Source organism: Carcharhinus amblyrhynchos, chromosome 3, assembly GCF_965287045.1.
Source record: "Carcharhinus amblyrhynchos chromosome 3, sCarAmb.v2.hapA, whole genome shotgun sequence".
Taxonomy (NCBI): domain Eukaryota; kingdom Metazoa; phylum Chordata; class Chondrichthyes; order Carcharhiniformes; family Carcharhinidae; genus Carcharhinus; species Carcharhinus amblyrhynchos.
The window spans coordinates 74,399,259-74,421,227 of NC_137326.1; the positions used below are offsets into that span (position 1 = coordinate 74,399,259).

General features: G+C 40.4%; 1 protein-coding gene across 3 annotated transcripts in view; it reads right to left on the reverse strand.

The window, feature by feature from the left end:
- Positions 1-2,695: 2,695 nt before the first annotated feature.
- The window catches only part of ubxn7 (UBX domain protein 7), an 81,294-nt gene continuing 62,020 nt past the window's right edge, over positions 2,696-21,969 (reverse strand). For 2 of the 3 annotated variants that reach the window (XM_080185300.1, XM_080185298.1), the window contains exons 9-11: positions 21,376-21,775; positions 8,511-8,590; positions 2,696-5,546 (exon numbers count right to left, since the gene is read on the reverse strand). In XM_080185300.1, the coding sequence (XP_080041426.1) occupies positions 5,385-5,546; positions 8,511-8,590; positions 21,376-21,775 (642 nt within the window). In that variant the 3' untranslated portion in view covers positions 2,696-5,384. Of the gene's footprint in view, positions 5,547-8,262; positions 8,390-8,510; positions 8,591-21,375; positions 21,776-21,969 lie in introns of all 3 variants that reach the window. The other variant, XR_013886307.1, reaches the window with a different exon arrangement.

A 21,969-nucleotide genomic window follows, 5' to 3' on the forward strand; every position in this document is an offset into this window, starting at 1 on the left:
TAGAGAGCGATTGGGCAGTTTAGGCCTATATGCGCTACAGCTCAGAATAATGAGGGGAAATCTAATTGAGGTGTACACGATGATAAGGGGGATCGATAAAGTAACATGGAGAGGGTGTTTCCTCTAGTAAAGTAATCTAGAACAATAGGTCATAGTTTTAGGATAAGGGTTAGTAGATTTCGAACAAAGACGAGGAGAAATTACTTCTCTTAAGTGTCATAAAGCTTTTGAATTCACTACCTCAGAGCATGGGGAATGCCAGGACATTGGGTAAATTTAAGGAAGAGATGGACAGATTTTTAATTAGCAATGGGTTGAAGGGTCAGGTAAATGGAGTTGAGATCAGCTATGACTATATTAAATGGCAGAGCAGGCTCAACAATTGAGGAACAGTGGAGGACTTTCAAAGCAATTTTTCACAGTGCTCAGCAAAAATATATACCAGTGAGAAGGACTGTAGAAAGAGAGATAATCAGTGATGGAGATCTAAGGAAATAAAGGAGGGTATCGAACTGAAAGAGGCAAAGACTAGTGGGAATCTAGAGGATGGGGAAATCTTTAAAGGTCAACAGAAAGCCACAAAAAAAGCTAAGATGGATTATGAGAGTAAACTAGCTCAGAATATAAAAACAGACTGCAAAAGCTTCTACAAATATATAAAATGAAAGAGTGGCTGAAGTAAACATTGGTCCTTTAGAGGGCGAGAAGGGGGATGTAATAACTGGAAATGAAAAAATGGCTGAGGCATTGAACAGGTATTTTGTGTCAGTCTTCACAGTGGAAGATACAAACAACATGTCAAAAATTGATGATAGGAAGGCTATGGCACATGAGAACCTAGAAACTATTATCACTAAAGAGTTAGTGATGGGCAAGCTAAAGGTAGACAAGTCTCCTGGACCTAATGGAATGCATCTCAGGGTACTAAAAAAAGATGGCGAGGGAAATAACAAATGCACTAGTGATAATTTACCAAAATTTGCTGGGGTGGTTCCCGCAAATTATAAAACAGCAAACGTGACACCACTGTTTAAAAAAGGGAGTAGACAAAAGGCAGGTAACTATAGGCCGGTTAGTTTAACTTCTGTAGTAGTGAAAATTCTTAAATCTATCAAGGAGGAAATAGTGAGACATCTGGATATAAATTGTCCCACTGATAAGATGCAACATTGGTTCATGAAGGTCATGTTTGACTAATTTGGTGGAATTCTTTGAGAACATTACATATGCAGTAGACAATGGGGAACCTGTGGATGTGGTGTATCTGGATTTCCAGAAGGCATTTGACAGGATGCTGCACCAAAAATTGCTGCACAAGATAAAGGTGCATGGTGTTGCGGATAGCGTATTAACATGGATAGAGGATTGGTTAACTAACAGAAAGCAAAGAGTGAGGAGTAAATGGGTGTTTTTCTGGTTGGCGATCAGTGACCAGTGGTGTGCCCTCAGATCAGTGTTGGGACCACAATTGTTTAAGATTTACATTGATGATTTGGAGACCAACTGTAGTGTGTCAAAATTCACAGATGACAGTAAGATGAGTGGCAGGGCAAAGTGTGCAGAGGATGCTGAAAGTCTGCAAAGGGATATAGATAATCTAAGTGAATGGGCGAGGCTCTGGCAGATAGAGTACAATGTTGGTAAGTGTGAGGTCATCCATTTTGGAAGGAATAACAGCAAAATGGACTATTATTTAAATGATAAAAAATTGCAGCATGCTGCTGTGCAGATGAACCTGAGTGTCCTTGTGCCAGAATCACAAGGAGTTGGTTTGCAGTTGCAGCAGGTAATTAAGAAGGCAAATGGAATTTTGTCCTTCATTGCTAAAGCGATGTCAGGGAGGTTATGTTGCAGCTGTATAAGGTGGTGGTGAGGCCACATCTGGAGTACCGTGTACAGTTTTGGTCTCCTTACTTGAGAAAGGATATACTGGCACTGGAGGGAATGCAGAGGAGATTCACAAGGTTGATTCTGGAGTTGAGAGGGTTGATTTATGAGGAGAGACTGAGTAGACAGAAGCTATACTCATTGGAATTCAGAAGAATGAGGGGAGATCTTCTAGAAACATATGAGATTATAAAGGGAATAGATAATATAGAATCAGGGAAGTTGTTTCCACTGGCGGTTGAAACTAGAACTAGAGGGCATGGCCTCAAAATGAGGGAGAGCAAATTTAGGACAGAGTTGAAAAGGAACTTTTTCACACAAAGGTTGTGAATCTGTGGAATTCCTTGCCCAGTGAAGCAGTTGAGACTACCTTATTGAATGTTTTTAAAGCAAGGATAGATACATTTTTGAACAGCAAAGGAATCATGGTGAGCAGATGACTAAATGGAGCTGTGTCCACGAAAAGATCCGCCATGATCTTACTGAATGGTGGAGCAGGCTCGAGAAGCCAGATGACCCACTCCTGCTCCTAATTCTTATGTTCAAAGGCCTATTTTGCCTCCTCCAGGTCCTAGTTCTTATGATTATGATTTACAGCTGGATATTGTTCTATCATACTTAATGTAAAAAAAAATCCAATGATTTTTTTCCACCCCAAATTTTTATGCTCTTCAATAAAATCAGTTTTTTGAAAATATATATCCTTTAAATTGCTAAAAGATTACACAACTTCAGCCTATTCCTTCTATTCTTCAACAGAATGCTCACTAAAAGTACAGCTTAAAAAGTACATCTTAAGAAGCTCCTGTTAAAAAGCAAACTATAAATTTTATTGATTGAGGTTACAAAATGTGACACTGGTTGATGCAATCCTGCAATGTTCTCTTCAAATTACTCAGCAGTTTACTGATTTACTTGGTCAGATTTGTGGGGAATTGTTTGATCTCAGGATCATACCCAGCTAGCCTGCCGAACCTATCGAGGGGCACAACTTCACACTTCAAAAACATTGAACAATAACTGAAGCAGTATAAAACCAATAAGTAATGACATTACAAGACATGATTTTATATTTTGTAGAATTTGGTTGAAGAATTGAGTCCAAGATCTGGGAAGGTGCAGTATTTTACAGCAGTAATCTGCATCCTTTAACGTAACACTGGTTTCGTAAGACAGTTACAAGATGGGGATTATGGGCAGGGTTATACCTGTCAATTTGATATAGTTATAGCTCAAATGCAAGAAGGCAGTGTTGTCCTGTAAATAAGTGGCCAGAATGAAAAATGGAATAGTTTGCTTAACTTGCAATCTCTGCTCCCTTGCGCAGTCACAATATCACCAAACATGTTTTCTTATCTATTTTAAGTATCTCCATTCTCCATCTGTGGACAAGTGGCTATTTTTCTTCAATTTGTAGTTATTCATTTTCATGGATTTGAGCCTCCTTTAATGTTGGTCACTGTCAGCACAATGCACAACTGCCTTTGTCCAGTGTGGAACATAATTACAGTACACACACCAACATAAACCACAGGGCTATGAAAAACCCTCACTGAGCCAACATTGGAAAACAATGCTGCTATGAAATGCTGCTCATCACACCTTATTCGACATGGCAGTGTTCTTTTCCCCTGCTAAAGACTTACATGCCATTCCTCAGGCATGTGACTCGTTTACTGTTACTGGACTAATATTTTCATACTGTTTCCCATCGTTATCTGCCTTCCCTCAGACAACATATTCCGAACGTTATCTTTCCTCACAACAGTTTGCTCAGATGTGTTTGGTCAATTCCCCTCTCCAAAAAGTATACATTAATATAGTAGCTGTTCCAAACCCAATCCATTCCTCTCCACCTACACCCCCCACCCAACATCCTAATCCCCCCTCTCCAACCCCACTCCACTCAGACCCACACAGTTTTCCCACTGTAATTTATACTCTTACTATGAACGGACAAAGCTCACACCAACACCCAGGGCCTTGACTGTGAACTGTATGTCAAATCCCTCCCCTCTATCAGGCACTCTGGCACTAGCGAGGAAGAGTGAGCAGAGTTGTGAAAGACTGAAAATTCCCTGCAGGACACACCCATGTCAATTACTCCCAATGTGGTACATTCTACTTTACACCCCTCCTGCTTTGTGGTGGAAAATTCCTCCATGTTCTTTACTGCTGGGGCTTCTAAACCCAGGTACTGTGCTTCAACCATCAACCTCTGCCCTCACCTTCCTTCACCCCCGCCATTGTGACGGTCAGAGGCTCAAATGGATCCCAAACTGCTCTTACTGTGGGGGCTCCTGTCTAGGATCTCACTGAGATAACCACAAAGGATCTTTGATACAAATAAATCCCATCTGGTCTTACTGTTTGGAGCTCTATATCCTGGGATTCCTCAGACAATTTCTCAAGCTTTTACCATCACACACAAAAAAGAGCAATGAGCATGATCTAAGAGAAATTCAGGAACTGTGTAGAATTCCTTGAAATTGATGTACTTATACCCAGTGTCACTTAGTTCTCAACACTGCAAGGAGTTATGCAGCTGCGTAGTATCCTTCAGAACTAATCTTGCTGTCAACGAACTTAAAACACATCACTCCCTTTAGCTGAATGGTAGGGATTCCATGGATTATGGACAAGGACTCATCCCTTCTGCCAAGTAGCCTGATTTGTCTTGGGGTTGCCTAAAGAATTTCTTCAGGAACTAGGTTGACCTTCTCGGAATGTCTCACTGCTTCAAATATTAAAGCAATTATTCCACAGTAACTCCTGTGCCTTAGAGAGCAGAGTGAAGGCCAATCAAAGGTTTCTCGCCTCCGATATTAGATCCACCAGGTGAATGTTGGACAATGTTTCAAACCTTCCTGCCTCTAATACGGCTCATGAATTTCAAACACAGGCCTGTCATTTGGGTTGTCTGGTGGCATTAGGGCAATTGAAGATACATCATAGTGAACAACAGCAAATTCCTACCACGTACTTACAGCCTAAATAAGTAACACTACCAAGAGACAAAGTCAAATCTTTTCAGACGACAGTTGGTTTTATCCCATTCCTCTTTCCCCAGCATTTGGTGTCGTCTGGCCTTGGTGGGGGAATGCTTCCTCCTGGTATTCAAAAATAGTACTCCTGTGAATTTTGGTTACAACAACTCAATAGCATTGCCAAGACCAGATGTTGTAGAAAATAAACAGTAATATTGCTTGACACAGTCAAAAGTAACAGCTCAAGCATAGAATGTTGGGTATTTATTAACAAAAGAATCACATTCGGTGTTCTCTGGTCCAATAAAAAGGGTTCTTCGTTTGGGAATCAAAAAGTATTAAGAAATGAGTGTAGATCTCAAAATCTCTTCACAGGTCAATGGCCTCAATAGGTCCAGTAAAAAGTGAAGACATGTATTTTCCGTTGTTCAGGCTGAAGCCAGGTTATCACCATTTCCAACAGGCCAGGTCTTCCAAATATTTGTATAAAATCTTTTTGCACTCCCCAAGTTAATTCCTCTCCTGAACAAAGACAGTTTCCTGAGGGCACAGCCCAGCTTCCTGCAGTGTAATTTCATAGTCCAAGTGGGAAAGCTTTCTGCGTGGGAAGTTGGTAACCAGCTCAAACCGCTCATTTGGATATCCCTTCGACTGGATGTGATTTACCAGTGCCTGGGGGTGGAGAGAAAAGGAAAAATGATTACACAGAGCTTCAGGAGATAACCTTGCAGCAGTCTTCACAATGTGGCTCTACAATGAGCCTCTACAAACCTCATTCATAATCTCGAACTCTACTTCATGATGAACCTGATGTCACTCCAAAAGGATATCTAGCATACTTCCTTTCTCACCATGCTTCAGCAGACAACCCAGTGGAGGGACTGCATTAGTGCCTGCTGTCCAGTAACTCAATGGCCATCCAAAAATATATACAAGGCTATATAAACGGTGTAGTGAACAACATGGCCGCTACGTAACTTTCATCACAGAACACAAAGAACAATCGAGAGTGACGCTAGCATAGCACTACAGGATTGACCACCTTACTTTTGATATAGTACTCTTCACGAGTGACTCAAGGTTATCTTTCAAATGGAATGAACTGGTATCACTTTTAAGGTCAGCCCAAATCAGACTTTCAATGATTGGAATGATTAAACTTAAAGGTTATGTCAGAGAGGAACGCAAAACACTTTATTCACTTCAAACAAAATGAGTCAGTCAGGAGGGTACGAATTTTGCACAGGACACATGTGAAATGAAGTTACAATGTATTAGATCACTTCCCATCAGTATGGGCTTTCTCATTGTTCAAAAGAAATTCGACCATTGCATACAAGTGATTGGACTACTGCCTAAATGGATTGGGTGAGGAGTGGTGGTGGCAAACACACAATCATCTTTTAATATTTAATATATGACTGTCTGTCCCTCCTCAACTCTTGCTGTTTACAAGACCCTGGTCCAAAGAATCCAGTTCAGATTAATATAAAGAATTACTGCACATGTAAAATATAAAACGACGATTGCATCAAATCAACAATATGGATAAGTGTGAGGGGTCTTTGCAGAGACTGGACTACATACAATTAATAATTCCAACAATGTTTAATTTTCAAGCTTCTTCAAATCTTCAATCGCCAAATAAAATGAATCGTACAAAACAGCCAAGTGTTTGCTGATCTTTTCTACAGTGTGTGTTGGGGCATAGTTATTTCTCTTTGTTGGCTGAAGAAGGCCTATACGAATTGAATGAATCTGAGCAAGCCAATCCAATCCAATAGATCATCTGCCAGGAGTATAAAACAGCTCCTATCCAATGTTATGGGAATGTTAAGACTGCCTTCTTCCAATAAATTGTGGGTACATTTACATATAAAATAGAAAAGTGTACAATCAGTATATACAATAGTCTTGTAAACAAACAGGTCTTTCTGCAGTAAGGGTACTGAAGATATTAAATATGCTGATACCACACTCTCTGAAAATCTCCACTTTAGTCACTGCGCTCCAGTGATTTGCCAGCATTCTTTTTTCAGTCATTCACAGGATATGGGCATCACTGGCAAGAGGGGCATTTATTATCCTCCCCCAATTCTCCTTTTTGTGCAATGGCCATTCAGCGAAGTTCTCAAGTTTTTTTTAAAGTGTACTAATGTCACAAGTCGGCTTATGTTAACACTGCAATGAAGTTACTGTGAAAATCCCCTTGTCATCACATTGTGGTGCACGTTCAAGTTCAGTGAGGGGGAATTTAGGATGGCCAATGCACCTAACCAGCACGTCTTTTGGAAAGTGCAAGGAAACTGGAACATTTGGAGGAAACCCATGTAAACACAGGGAGAACGTACAGATTCCATAGGAGAACGTACAGATTCCATACAAACAATGACCCAAGTCGGCAATCAACCCGGGGTCTCTGGCACTGTGAGGTAGCAGTGCTAACCACTGTCACCGTGCCACCCTAGACTGTATTATTAGACTGTAACTACTCAAACAAATGCAAAATACTGTGGGGACTAGAAATCTGAAGTAAAAAATACAAAATGCTGGAATACTCAGCAAGTCAGGCAGTATATGTGGAGAGATAAACCAGGTGTTTCAAGTCAATGGTCGTTTATCAGCACTGGGAAGTGAAAATGAGGGAAAGAGTAAGGAAAAGAATTAAAAGATGTAGTATAACGGTCTGAAACATGTAGGACCAGATGTTGGAATGAGTACAATACTGCCCAGGGACCTAAGGCACATGACCTAGATGTCAGTATGAAACACAGCCATGTGTAGATCCAAGCATAGAGACAACTCCTGGCCTGTACCGTTTACAGCACATAGTTAATAAGAGTTAGAGCAAACCTACAGAGGATTACAGAGACCTCTTTAAAGATATACTGATCTGTAACCAACACCCCACAACTAAAAGAAAGGATCTGAGACAGGGCAGAAGGCAGAGAATCAATGACAAAAAGACTGGTACTGTAAAGCCAAAGAAAGTGGTAATGGGATAAGTAAAGAGATAAAAGGTGTACCTACACAAGATTCAATGGCAGAATGGTGAATAGCTGCTAGCTGAAAAGAACAACTAGAGAAAAGTTGTAAAACAAAAATCAGCAAGAAAAAGAGAAAACAACATGAGGGAAGAGTTAGGGTCTGAAACTGTTGAAGACAGACTTTAGTACTGTGCAACTGAAAGAACTCTTCAGAGGCACAACCAGATTTATTAATAAATGTCCAGCTGGGTGTTGTTCCACACATCAAGTGGAACATGGTATGAACATTTCATCACACTCACCATTCTGGTGTCCCCACCACCACCATCTCCCACCCTCCCCCTCCACCCTCCGCCCCCCCAAGAAGCAGATAGAACCAAATAGAAGAGGTTGTAGCTCACCTACACAAGATGCTTCATTTTATTCATGTAATACGGATGATGAGATGGGCTTATGACCAAACCATCACACTTCCACCAAACTATCTGAGTCTGCACCTCTCCCATTCATCACAGTAAGGATCTATGGCTGTAGTAGATCAGAATAGTTGGTCAAGTGCCTAAAATGTTTTCTGATTAAGCTAGTATAAGTATTCTACTCCATTCTCCTACTTCCCTTAAACTCTAGGAAGTAGGAAATAATTACTAACCAGTAGTTTTGCTTGAGCTGGGAGTGCAATCTGTTCCCTTTGTCCATTCGGATATCGCAGCATCAGACTTGCCTTTGGTCCTGTTTTATGATGACAACACAAAAATGACATTATATTCATTATCCATGTTAGTCAGTGCAGTGCCAGCTCATTTGTGTATGATTCATGTAGCCAGCAATAAATTTTACTACCCGCTTCCTCCTGCATGTTCGAAGAATGCTCAGGGAACAGGGTGCAACATAAGGGGAAACCTGACAGTCAACAGAGAACTACTGATCCAGCCCTCCTTTCAAATCCAAATGTATTCTTTATCACACTGCAGATGTCAAGAAAAGCAACATTTCAAATCTTGCATGCAGCTGAAACTGCTGAGAAATCAGTAGAAGTTCAACTCCGCTGCCAGAAAGGCGAATTAGTGTGAGATAGTGTTGTTATAGGTTCATCACAATTAGAATCAACATGCTAGCATTCTGGGGCCAGCACCAGTCTAGTTAATACTGTTTAACTGGAGCATTAGTCTGGTTGTTCCAGGTATTTTTTGTCAACATTTTTATCCATCTGGGAATAAAGAACTGATACTGATTACTTACTTTCTTTGTCATTGTTTAAGTAGGAATCATCATATGCCACACGGATGTCCAAATTAGCAGCAAGGAACAATCCTACAACTGGTATACATGATCACAAACATGACCAACCCTCCTCAGTACCAATGTACTTTTCTCAAAAGCGAAGCACTAGATATGCTATATAAATCCACATCCAATATGAGCCACATACAAGTTGATTCCCTTTTCTTGGAGTGTTCTTTTAAAGAACTGGTTCCACCATGATGGGCTGAATGGTTTCCTTCTTTGCTAAAATATTCTATGATTCTATAACCTATCCTAAAAATCAAGACAGGGTCAGCATTTCAAGCATCTAGTTAACGAGATTTTAGCTCTTTCAGCTGATGTTTGTAAATAAATTTTGTCTCATTTCAACAAGAGGACTGTAATCTTCCTAGAACCAGTGATAATTACTGAAGTGATAAGACATACAAAACACAAATTGACCCAAACTGCCCGTGCCAACTTCTACACCCCACTTGAGTTTCTTCCTATTCTTCTTCACCTAACTCCACCAGCATAATGCTCTATTCTATTCTCCCTCAATTGCTTAACTCTTAAATTCATCTATCATTCACCGCAGTAATTGCAACTTCCACCTTCTCTACATTATGCAGGTGAAACAGCAGAGAAGAGGTTTCTCTTCAATTCCCTGTTTGACTTTTGTATAACTATCCTATAGTTGTGGCCCCATTTTGCTCCTTCCCCCCAACACGTGGAAGGGGGAATGTGTTTTCCCCTTCTATCAAAACTTTTCATAATTTTACATGTAGGTCACCCTCTCAGCCTTCACTTTCCTGGATTGAAGAAAGCCAAAGCTGTTCATTCTTTCCTGATAGTGGAAACCTTGCAGTTCTGGTAAGTAATTACAGATGGAGTCGGACCCAGTAGGAGACCTGCTGTCAGTGGTGTTCTGACGGGACTGGTGTTGGAATTATTGCTCTTTGCTTCTATAACCATCTGGACAAAACGTGTTTGGAGTTTGCAAATGGTACGAAAACCTATGAGTGTGTTGGAACTATTAACAATGCTCAACAGATTTAGGCAGATCTTAATGTGTTGGGAAATTAGGTTCATAACAGCACAACTTTGATAAGTGTTGTGTTATGCATGTGGACAGGCTGATAGTTCAATTTGCAAACACTCTTCATGGAAAAGCATTAAAGAAGGTGAAGAACATAAAACTGTAAAAGGTAGTGAATGGACTGTGAAATGATAACTAAAGCAAATGCGTGTGTTGGAATACATTGTGATAATTGAATATAAGACAAATATACATCCTTATGTAAAACTGTAGTCATGCCTCACTTGGAAGTGTGTCCAGTTTTGGTCTCTTCACAACTTTCAACTCTTGATGGCTGACATTGAGACTTTGCATTAGTCTAACGTCTAATCCAATGCAACTAAGTCATCAAGATAAGCTAAGGGTTGGAACACCAACAAGTGTATATTTTAGGGATGATCTGATCGAAATTTATGATTAAGGGAATAGGTTGTGTTAGAATTGACAATTGGGTCAAATTAAATATATGAGAGGGGACCAGGTATCCTAAATTTCAGTTGCATAAGATCTAGATTTGATGTCAGGAAATGGTTCTTCTGCTCATGCATGTTCCCTGAATTCTTTCAAACAAGAGCTGTGCCTGTTTCTAGTTGGCGCAGAAACATGTCTTACAAAAGGGATTTCAGGGCTGAAGCCTGGACTAATTCCAAGCACCCAGAAAAGACAGAGGAATTATCTAGATTTTACCCTAAATTGGCTTGGGTTATTATTTACTTCTTTGCCTCCCCCAGGAGATCACCTAGTTTTGGACAGGATAAGGACTGTCTGTAGTGGGACCAGCTGAATGGACCAAACATCATCACTTGAATGTTCATATTCTCATACATCTTTATTGCACTCTCCAGGCCTCCATATCCTTTACATAACATGACAACCAGAACTTTACATGATATCCCAAGAGCTGTCCAGTTAAGGTTTAGTACAAGGTTAGCTTTTATTCAGACTTTATATATTTGCATATATAAATCCACGTGAATTACAAACATTTTAGTTCCGAAACCGAGAGACTCACAAATGAGGGCTGAGTGTAGTTGTGAATGGTGTCAATTTTCAGATGAACCCAAAACTTATCTGCGTTATTATGGACGTAAGCATCTCAGGCTCTATTCAAAGAGAAGCACAAGAGGTCTACCAAAGACTTAGCCAATACCATTCAAATTGATTAATAGGTCAATATCTCACTGCCATTTATAGCAGCCTGTTGTGTGCAAATCAGCTGCTACATTTTCCATGAAACAGTAGCTAAACTATCACCAATTCATTGGCTTGGATTGCTTTGAGGCTTTTCCTGAGGATGTGGAAGAGGAAACAAGACAAAACAATCATTTTGCAGTCCAAAGCAGACAATGTTGTGGATGCATCTCTTGGCCAGCTTGGTACAACATGGAGGATCTGGGAACAGAAGGTTAAAAGTGGCACCTTATTTGTGAGCTTGCCAACCAGAAATTCAGAATCACACAACGGCCACTGGAAATTATTCAGGATTGCTTAATCCTTTATTATTACAAAAGAACATTTCAACATTTCCAAATACTCAGATTATTTAACTTCCACCGTGAACAATAATCATTGTCTGATTAAAGTAGAAAGCAAGAACTCCAAGAAATATGTCTAAAGGTTTACAGCTGTCAAAGCAGCTCAACTGATCACCACCTATTTATGTGGAGCACACAGGAAAGAGCCATTGACTTTGTGATTCAAGTTCACTGCAGACTTTTTCCATCCCTCATACCACCCCATTTTCATATACAAGCCTAAAGCTCCCAATACTCCAGAGGCATACAGAAATATAGAAAATAGGAGCAGGGATAGACTATTTGGCTCTTCAAGCCTGAACCGCCACCATTCATTATGATCACGGCTAATTATCCCACTCAATAACCTGATAACGCCTTTCCGTTATATTCTTTGAGCTCCTCCATCCCAAAAGCTATATCCAACTCCTTCTTGAAAACACAAATGTTTTGTCTCAACTGTTTTTGTGGTAGCAAATTCCACAGGCTTACCACTCACTGAAGAAATTCTCCTTATCTCAATCTGAAAAGGTTTACTTCACATCCTTAAGACCATGACCCCTGGTTCTGGACACCCCCACTATCGGGAACATCCTTCCTGGATCTAGCCTGTCAAGTCCTGCTGGGAGTTTACATGTGTCTATGAGATCCTCCCTCATTCTTCTGAACTTTAGCAAATATAATCCTAACCGATTGAATCTATCCTCGTATGTCAGTCTCACCGTTCCAGCAATCAGTCTGGTAAACCTTCGCTGCATTCCCTCTATAGCAAGAATATCCTTCCACAGACCAAAACTGGACACAATATCCCAGGTGTGGCCTCACCAAGGCCCTGTATAATTGCAGCAAAACATCCCTGTTCCTGTACTCAAATCCTCTCGCTATGAAGGCCAACATATCATTTGCCTTCTTTACAGCCTGCTGCACCTGTATTCTTTTCTTCAGTGACAGGTGTACAAGGACACCCAGGTCACATTGCATTTCCCCCTCTCCTAATCTATAGTCATTCAGATAATTACCTGCCTTCCTGTTTTTGCTACCAAGTGGATAACCCACATTTGTCCACCTAATATTGCATCTGCCTTACATTTGCCCACTCACTCAGCTCGTCTACGTCACGCTGAGGTATCTTTCATCCTCCTCACAGTTCACCCTCCCATCCAGCTTGGTGTTATCTGCAAATTTGGAGATATTACATTTAGCTTCCTCACCTAAATCATTAATATACATTGTGAATAGCTGGCATCCTAATACTGATCCCTGTAGTACCCCACTAGTCACTGCCTGCCATTCAGAAAAAAATCCATTTACTCTTTGTATCCTGTCTGCCAGACACTTTTCTGTACCTCTTAATACACTAACCTCTATCCCATGCACTTTAATTTTGTCAAAAGCCTTCTGAAAGTCCACATAAACCATATCCACTAGCTTCCTTTCACCAGCTTTATTAGTTATATCCTCAAGAAGTTCTAGGAGATTTCTCAAGCAAAATCTTCCTTTTGTAGATCTGTGCTGACTCTGTCTGACTGTATCATCATTTTCCAAGTGCTCTGGTATAAAATCTTTGATAATGGACTCTAAAAATTTTCCCCACTACCAACGTCAGGCTATCTGGTTTATAATCCTGGTTTACTATCAATGTCCCTTTTTAAATAGTGATGTTACATTAGCTACCCTCCAATCTGTAGGAACTGTTCCACAGTCTGTAGAATCTTGGAAGATGACAACCAATGCATCCATTATTTCTAAGGTCACTTCCTTAAATACTTTGGGATGACAGATATGCAATACACTCTCTGATATTAAATATTAATATAACCACAAATACAGTTTTGGGGCAACAAACAGATTTTATCTAAGCTATAACATATGACAATTGTTTGCTTTTAAAAAACAATAAAAAAATCAATAATTATTTTACAGTGTTAGTTTGTTTGGATCAGGTATCTATTGATCAGAAGCTTTACAGGAGAATAACAACTCAAAATTCTTTGCTAACTCTGCCCTTATAATCAAAACATTAGAAGGGAATTGCCAAACTAAAAAGTATATCATCACTCAATCACTGGCAGCTTCTGGATACAGAATAGTCAATGATATAAACCTTCAATAGAACCAGGATAGATCCTTTAGAAATCCTATTCAAGCTATTCATCTATTGAGAGAGCTTGGCAAACAAGCCCCCCATTGAGACAGATCTGTGTCACCTGAAATGAAGTAGGCCGCAAAGATAGAATGATCAAAGTCCTGTTCAAATGTAATTCTCATCACCTAGATGAAAGAATTTGCAATCTTGGGATGACTCCTGACTAAAGAACTCCCTCACATTAGCTGAAATGCACCAGAGAAAAAGAAATCCAAAGTCATACTATTGACAAAAATATGAACCACTGATGCTAGTCTGAGATTTTGTAGTGCAGTGGTTAAGTTCCGTACATCTGGCATAGAAGCTCTGGGTTTAAGGATCACTCCAGGAATTGACCACAGATAGTGCATTCATAATGTGGTCACACAGGTTGATTATCAATCTGGAAATCCTTCCAATACAACTTGATGGCAGATGGTAAAGACCAGAAGAGATTCCTGATCAGCCATACTGCAGAAAGCAATGGCACACCACTGCAGTACTTCACCAAACATAATCATGGACCAATCCAGTGGAAATCATGGTTGCCATTAGCCTGTTAGAGCTTGTTTACTGAAGGAGCAAGACTTCTTAGATTAAGACAGGGGGATCTAATCCAGATAATATTTGGACAGTTACTAATTAAAACGGTTATAATGACTGACTGAATTATAGAGCTCTCTCCTGCTTCATACAGAAAAAGACATGATGATTTTCAGTGTGAGAGATCTCTGATCATCTCAGTTTTGATGAAGGAGCAGCCCTCCGAAAGCTCGTAATTCCAAATAAACCAGTTGGACTTTAACCTGGTGTTGTAAGACTTCTTACTGTGCCCACCCCAGTCTAATGCATACATCTCCACATCATAACATCTCAGTTTTGAGAGTCACAAACTGTAAATGGTGATAAGGAAGTGTGATCTGTTACACTGAGACTAAACACCAGTGAAATGAGTTGCTCAGGTCACCTTCAGCTAACTTTATTATGGCAAACAATTGCAAGAATATCAAATACTTTTCTCAGATAGCACTGTTTCAAAACATCCTATGGCGATCACAGTAGGAATCACCTGTCTAGAAGAATGTCCCCATCAACCCCTCGAGGATCAACCCTACCAAAAGGCAGAAAATACCTCAAACAGACACGTGGTATTTCCTAAACTGCTTTGTCAGATTTGCAACTGTACAGGGCACTGGTGAGGTCGCAGCTGGAGTACTGTGTGCAGTTTTGGTCGCCGCACTTGCGCAAGGATATTTTGGCCTTGGAAGGAGTGCAGAGGAGGTTCACTAGGCTGATACCGGAGTTGAGGGGGTTGAACTATGAAGAGAGGCTGAATAGACTGGGTTTGTACTCGTTGGAGTTTAGAGGATGAGGGGGAATCTTATTGAGACGTATAAGATGATGAAGGGGATGGATAGGGTAGAGGTGGAGAGGTTCTTCCCGCTCAGAAAGGACAGCAGGACTAGAGAGCACAGCCTCAAGATAAAGGGGGGGGGGGGCAGTTTAGAACGGAGTTGAGGAGGAACTTCTTCAAAGGGTGGTGAATCTCTGGAATTCTCTGCCCGTTGAAGTGGAGGCTACCTCGCTAACTATATTTAAGACGCGGGTAGATAGGTTTTTGGTAGGCAAGGGGATTAAGGGTTATGGGGAGAAAGCGGGAAAGTGGAACTGAGCCACTTCAGATCAGTCATGATCTTACTGAATGGCGGGGCAGGTTCGAGGGGCTAGATGGCCTACTCCTGCTCCTATTTCTTATGTTCTTATGTTCTTATTTACTTACAGGTAATTCATGAAAGTCAAGAAATACAGCAAGATGTGCAATAGCATAACTCTTGGCATATTTAGTCAACATGGCTAAATACTGCCTTTATGAAAATGGCATTTCTTAAAATCTTCCTAACAGCACGAGTGCAACTACACCACAAAACATTGCAGTGGTTCAAGACAGAGACTCACTACCAACCTCACAAGGGCAATTAAGGATGGGCAACAAACACTGGCTTAGCCAGTGATACTCTCATTCTGTGAAAGAAGAAAAAATATATCACACTCAGTTTGCCATTTTTAATTCATTTAAATATCTTTCAAATATTGATTTCATTTTCATATCAAAATCAATTCACTGTGTCTAATCACATTTGCTGTTTTTAAGACAGGACTAGAGTTTTGCTTGCTGTTGAAAAGGACAATATCTCAACCTGTCCTGATCCCACACACTTCATTAACGTTTGGAGAAACGGAGAAGTAAAGACACCTGCAGTGTTGATGATGGCGTACAGAAGTAGGCATTCCTCTTGCTGTTTTCTTCCCCTTTTTCGCCATTATTTCAGCCATTTCTGGCACATGCACCAAGAAGATCTGGTGGTTAACCTGCCGTCAGTCAACACAAACAGTCCGCACGAGAGGCCGTTCAACTCACTGTCACTTGGCGACTTATGGCCTCCTCTCCTATGCTGCTCATTTCTTACGTTCATTATTACCCAAGGGACCATTTCAACATTGAATCATTGTTTGTGAAGAAGTGTTTTTCGGCAGCAATTCTGAACTTGGACTTTTAACTAAGAATAAGGAGTAAGCCATTCAGGACTGAGATGAGGTAAAATTTCTCCACTCAGTCGTGAGCCTGTGGAATTCTCTACCACAGAAAGCCATTGAGGCCAGTTTGGTAGAGAGAGCTGGATGTGTGCCTTGTGGCTAAAGGGATCAAAAGGTATGGCAAGAAAGTGGGAGTGGGAAACTGAAAGTGCACAATCAACCATGATCATTTTGAATGGTGGAGCAGGCCTGAAGGGCTGAATGGCCTACTCCTGCACCTATTTTCTGTTTCTGTGCTATAGTCGCCAAAGTAGAAGGAACTGTGCTCTGGATTAACTATTTCTCAATCAGCAGTGTATACTTTTGTATAAATTTCTATTAGCTTCATTTCAAGAAGTATTTGAATTTTTCCAGACATGGTCAGATGTCCATGTACATTTCCTGTTCAATCTTACTTCCTGTTGTATTAATATGCTGTTCAATTAAAGGTCCGGCTATTAACTGATAATTTCCCCATGCATCACAAAATGCTTTCTGAAAAAATTTCGTCCATTTTGGTTCCTTCAGTAATTGTCCAAAATAAAATTTTAAACAAAATAATTTCAAAGCAATACAAATTTCACAACAAAATAATCATACTTGGTCATATGGTAGAACAGAACTCAAGTATTGCTGAAAAAGAAACATTTTTATCAAAGCTTTTCATCTTACACTCATCAGGACAATTTGCAAGAACACCAAATCTAAAAGGAACAACAATTTATACTGTATGTAGAGCATTTATTGGACTCTTACTGGTACAGGCATTGCTATGGAGAATGCTCCAGTTGATGATGACTGACAGTTAATAGCAACTGACAGTTAACAGCCAAGCATTGTTTGAAATTTAAATCAAAAGCTTAATTTTGATTAGTCAAAGCATTGCCTAAGGAACTAACCAACAAATGGCTGCCACTTACTTTGTTTAGATGGAACAGGTGCAATGTGTACACATTCTGACTGCAAGAAAGATGCCTTGTATTCTGACAAAAAAATGTCTTTTCGGCAATGATTACATTTACTACTACGTTTTACATTTGAAATCTTTATATTTGAATTTATTTGAGTGTCAGCCTTAAAAGCCTGGGCTTCAATTGCACATTTGTACATCAACAATCATGATAGGGCTTTCAATCTCGTGTATTCGGGTCACATGCAGTTTGTAAAATTTCCTAACGTGCAATCTGTACGAATAGGAATTGGAGAAGTAGTCTGTTCTTACATTGTGAGGATTTGAGTTTTTCTTTCGCTCAAAGACTTTGAAAGAAAAATATGATTGAATTCTTTGAGCTTTGACTTCAGTTTTGTCATAAATTTATTTAAATATTGATCTTTATTGTAAGGGGTATAGAGTGTAAAAGTAGGAGTTTTGCTGTAACTATACAGGACATTGGTGAGATCACACCTAGAGTAATAGGTATGGATCTGTCATCTTACTTGAGAGATATCGCATTAAAAAAAGTTTATTTATTAGTCACAAAGAACAAAGAAAATTACAGCATAGGCCCTTCGCCCCCTCCAAGCCTGCACTGACTTAACTAAAACCCCCTACCCTTCCGGTCACCATATCCCTCTATTCCCATCTCAGTCATGTACTTGTCAAGACGCCCCTTAAAAGTCACTACCCTATCCGCTTCCATTACCTCCCCTGGCAATGAGTTCTAGGCGCCCACCACTCACTGTGTAAAAAATCTGCCTCATACATCTCTTTTAAACCTTGTCCCTCGCACCTTAAATCTATGCCCCTTAGTAATTGACTCTTCCACCCTGGGAAAAAGCTTCTGACTATCCATTCTGTCTGTACCTCTCATAATCTTGTAGACTTATTTCAGGTCTCCCCTCAACCTCCATCACTCCATTGAGGAGGAACCAAGTTTCTTCAACCTCTCTTCATAGCTAATGCCCACCATACCAGGCAACATCCTGGTAAATCTTTTCTGTATCCTGTCCAAAGCCTCCATATCCTTCTGGTAGTGCAGCAACCAGAATTGAACACTATATTCCAAGTGCTGCTTACCTAAGGTTCTACAAAGCTGCAACATGACTTGCCAATTTTTAAACTCAATACCCCAGCTGATGAAGGCAAGCATGCCACATGGCTTCTTGACTACCTTCTCCACCTGCATTACCACTTCCAGTGATCTCTGTACCTGTACACCCAGATCCCTTTGCCTACCAATGTCCTTAAGGGTTCTGCCATTTACTGTATATTTCCTGTCTGTATTAGACCTTCCAAAATGCATTACCTCAATTGTTGGATTGAATGCCATCTACCATCTTTCCGCCTGAGTCTCCAACTGATCTATATCCTGCTGTATCTTCTGATGGTCCTCATTGCTATCCGCATATCCACCAACCTTTGTGTTGTCCACAAACTTAATCAATCGAATCACGTTTCCCTCCAAATCATTTATATGACCAACAGCAAAGATCCCAGGACTGATCCCTGAGGAACACCACTTGTCACAGCCCTCCATTCAGAAACACGCCCTTCCACTACTACCTCCTGTCTTCTTACAAGTAGTCTTACATTAACACTGCAAAAAAGTTACTGTGAAAATCCCCTACTCACCACATTCCGGCGCCTGCTCGGGTACACTGAGGGAGAATTTGGCATAGTCATTTCACCTAACCTGCACATCTCTGGACTGTGGGAGGAAACCGGAGCATCTGGAGGAAACCCACACAGACACGGGGAGAACGTGCAAACTTCACAGTGACCCAACCCAGAAATCGAACCTGGGTTCCTGGCGCTGTGAGGCAGCAGTGTTAACCACTGTGCCACCTTACCACAACATGCCGTGCCTGCATTGGAGGCAGATCAGAGAAGATTCATTATGTCAATTCCTACGATGAAGGAGTTGCCTTACGAGGCAATGCTGAGCATGTTGGGATTTTAGAAGAATGAGAGGTGATCAAGATTCTGAAGAGGCTTAACAGGTTAGACACTAACATAGTTCCCACTTGAGGGAATCTAGAACTTGGGCATCATTTTAAAACAAAGGGGTCAAAGGTTATTATTTGGGAGAAGTAGAAAAGTGAAGTTAAGGCCAAGAGCAAGGCAGGCACGATCTTATTAAATGGTCAAGCAATTTTAAGGGGCCAAATAGTCTATATCTGTCCCTATTTCTTATTATGCTTTCCTATTGTGGACTCCACAAAGTAAACAATACAGGAGATATATGAACAGTAGCAGCTTTTACTGTGAATTTACTGTTGATAGGTATGAGAGACAATGAAAAACTGCCTTATAGGGAATGGATTATTTTTAAATCTTTTGGTTGAATATATCTGTACACAATTTAAAAATTGCTCAAGATTGATTTAAGCAATTTAAAAAATGAAAACCTGGGAATTCAAAAAACAATGAACTTGAGGGGTTTTTTTCATTTTGCTTATGAAAATTTGAGCACCCGGAGGACACCTCACGGCTATGAGACAGCAGTGCTAGCAATTGTGGCATGCCACCCTAGGTGAGTGAATATCAACCAATTGCGCAATTTATGATTTTCCATCCATTAACTTTAAGCCTAACATTTGCACTTAAATGGCAAGAGGATGATGCAGAAAGAATTAATGTGGCACCTCAGTGTGTAAAACAGGCCATGGATAGGTCAAAGAAGTGGGGAGGGATGAGACTGGAATGTGTGCAGGGAAAGGGACTGATGGTTCAAATGAAACCTAATAGTTTGAAAGGATCTTTTTTGGTAGCTCAAGTCCCAGTTTCCTAGGCTTTCAATGAACTGAAAATCATAAGCCGGGGTATGCGATTTGTTGATGTGCAGTCACTTCTTAATGAGTTTACAAATATTTCCACAAACAAAAAGCATCTCAAAAGATCAGTGCTTTTTTATTTGTTCATGGGCTTTGGGCATTGCTGGCTAAGCCAGCATTTTTATTGCATATCCCAATTCCCCTAGCGAAGGTGGTGGTGAGCTGCCTTCTTGAACTGCTGCAGTTCATGTGTTGTGGGAACACTCTCAGAGCCATTTGGAAGCAAGCTCCAAGATTTTTGACCCAGTGACAGTGAAAAAAATATTTATGCCTCCTTTCCAATCTTGCACAGAAATCCTGAAATTACCCATTCCTTAGTCAAGCAAGATCTACATCTTTAGATTACTTCTATCAGAACTGCAGATCCCAAGGCCATCTTTGAGGTCTCAAACCCGTGGACCACATTCTTGGTGATCATTGATCCCAGAACCACAAATAATATTCCAAGCTTTGAGAACTCTCTCCCCAGTGTTCTTAGTTGCCAAGACACACAGATCCAGAATCTGGTTCTTTATCGCTAGAATTTCAGTCTCTAGCGTTTGTGCAAATCTGGAACCTTACAAACACATCCTGGAAGTCCACTTCAAAGTGCAATGGTGGACCCCCTTCCCCCAGAGATCATAACCCAGTAACAACCAGAGTGCCTCAATACAGTATACCCAGGCAGTGGGGCTTTGATTACACAGACAACCTTAAAAAATCTCCAGCTTGCTTCACTGAGAGATGTCTGCTATCAAAATATCAGTTCACAATGTTTTTAAATTTTCTGTCTTTTAATAATGTAAATCTAGCAATTTAATCAAAATAGCAGCGTGAATGTCTTCTAGCTACACCAGGGGCACCAACATTCATGCTTTTCCCAGAGATCAAAAAGTTTCTTTCCTTCAAAGCCAAAACCTGGACAATATAAAAATATTACAGTTTTATATCAATATCAAAATATTACAAAATAGGACAGTTTGAGTAGAAGATTACTTAATTGATCAAAGTTCTTGACATACACGGGATCATGAGGACAGCAGATAAAACGCAGCATCCCATTTTACATGCGGCTGATCATTCACCTTCAAAGTAAAGAATGAAATTGTTGAAGGGAATCTATGCAAGAACTCACCTGTTGCTCAGTCTATGTGTGATTTAATTTTTTTATAAGTGATCTACATACACGCATATGTGAATCTAAGGAGAAACAGAAAGAAGTCCTTACCACTGGTATCAAAATAATCTGCTGTGTCTATTTCCTGCTGCTTTGTTGAGGTTGCTGCGTCTCCCCCTGATTGAATTTTCTCAGACATGTCTTTGTAGGAAAATTCCAAACCAGAGTCTTTCCCTGTCTCAGTCCTTTCAGTTAATTCCACACGTGTTTGTTTACAGCTCACATCCTTGCGGGGCGATGGTTTCTTTTTTGTGCTACTTTCCTCTTCCCGTTCTTCATCCGATCCATTGATTGAGATGAACCCTTCACTATCTGAGAACGCTTCTGCCTCTGACTCTTCGTCTGACTGATCCTCATTCTCTGGGCTAGAGGACTCGTAGTGCGTCTCTTGTAGGGATGCCTTGATGGCTGCTTCTAGCTGACTATCTTCACTAGCATCAATTAAACTCTCCTAATGGATCAGGCGAAACAGATCAGCAATAAATTAATGTAGGCAGACCATACAACAAATCAAACAATTAAACTGTTGAAAAAAAAATTCACCCAAAATTCTGAAACACAGACACCAAGCGCTTCCTTTCCCTCCACTTTCAGGTTGATGTTAAATTGGCCACCATATCTGTTAATCTGGCAACCCATATACAT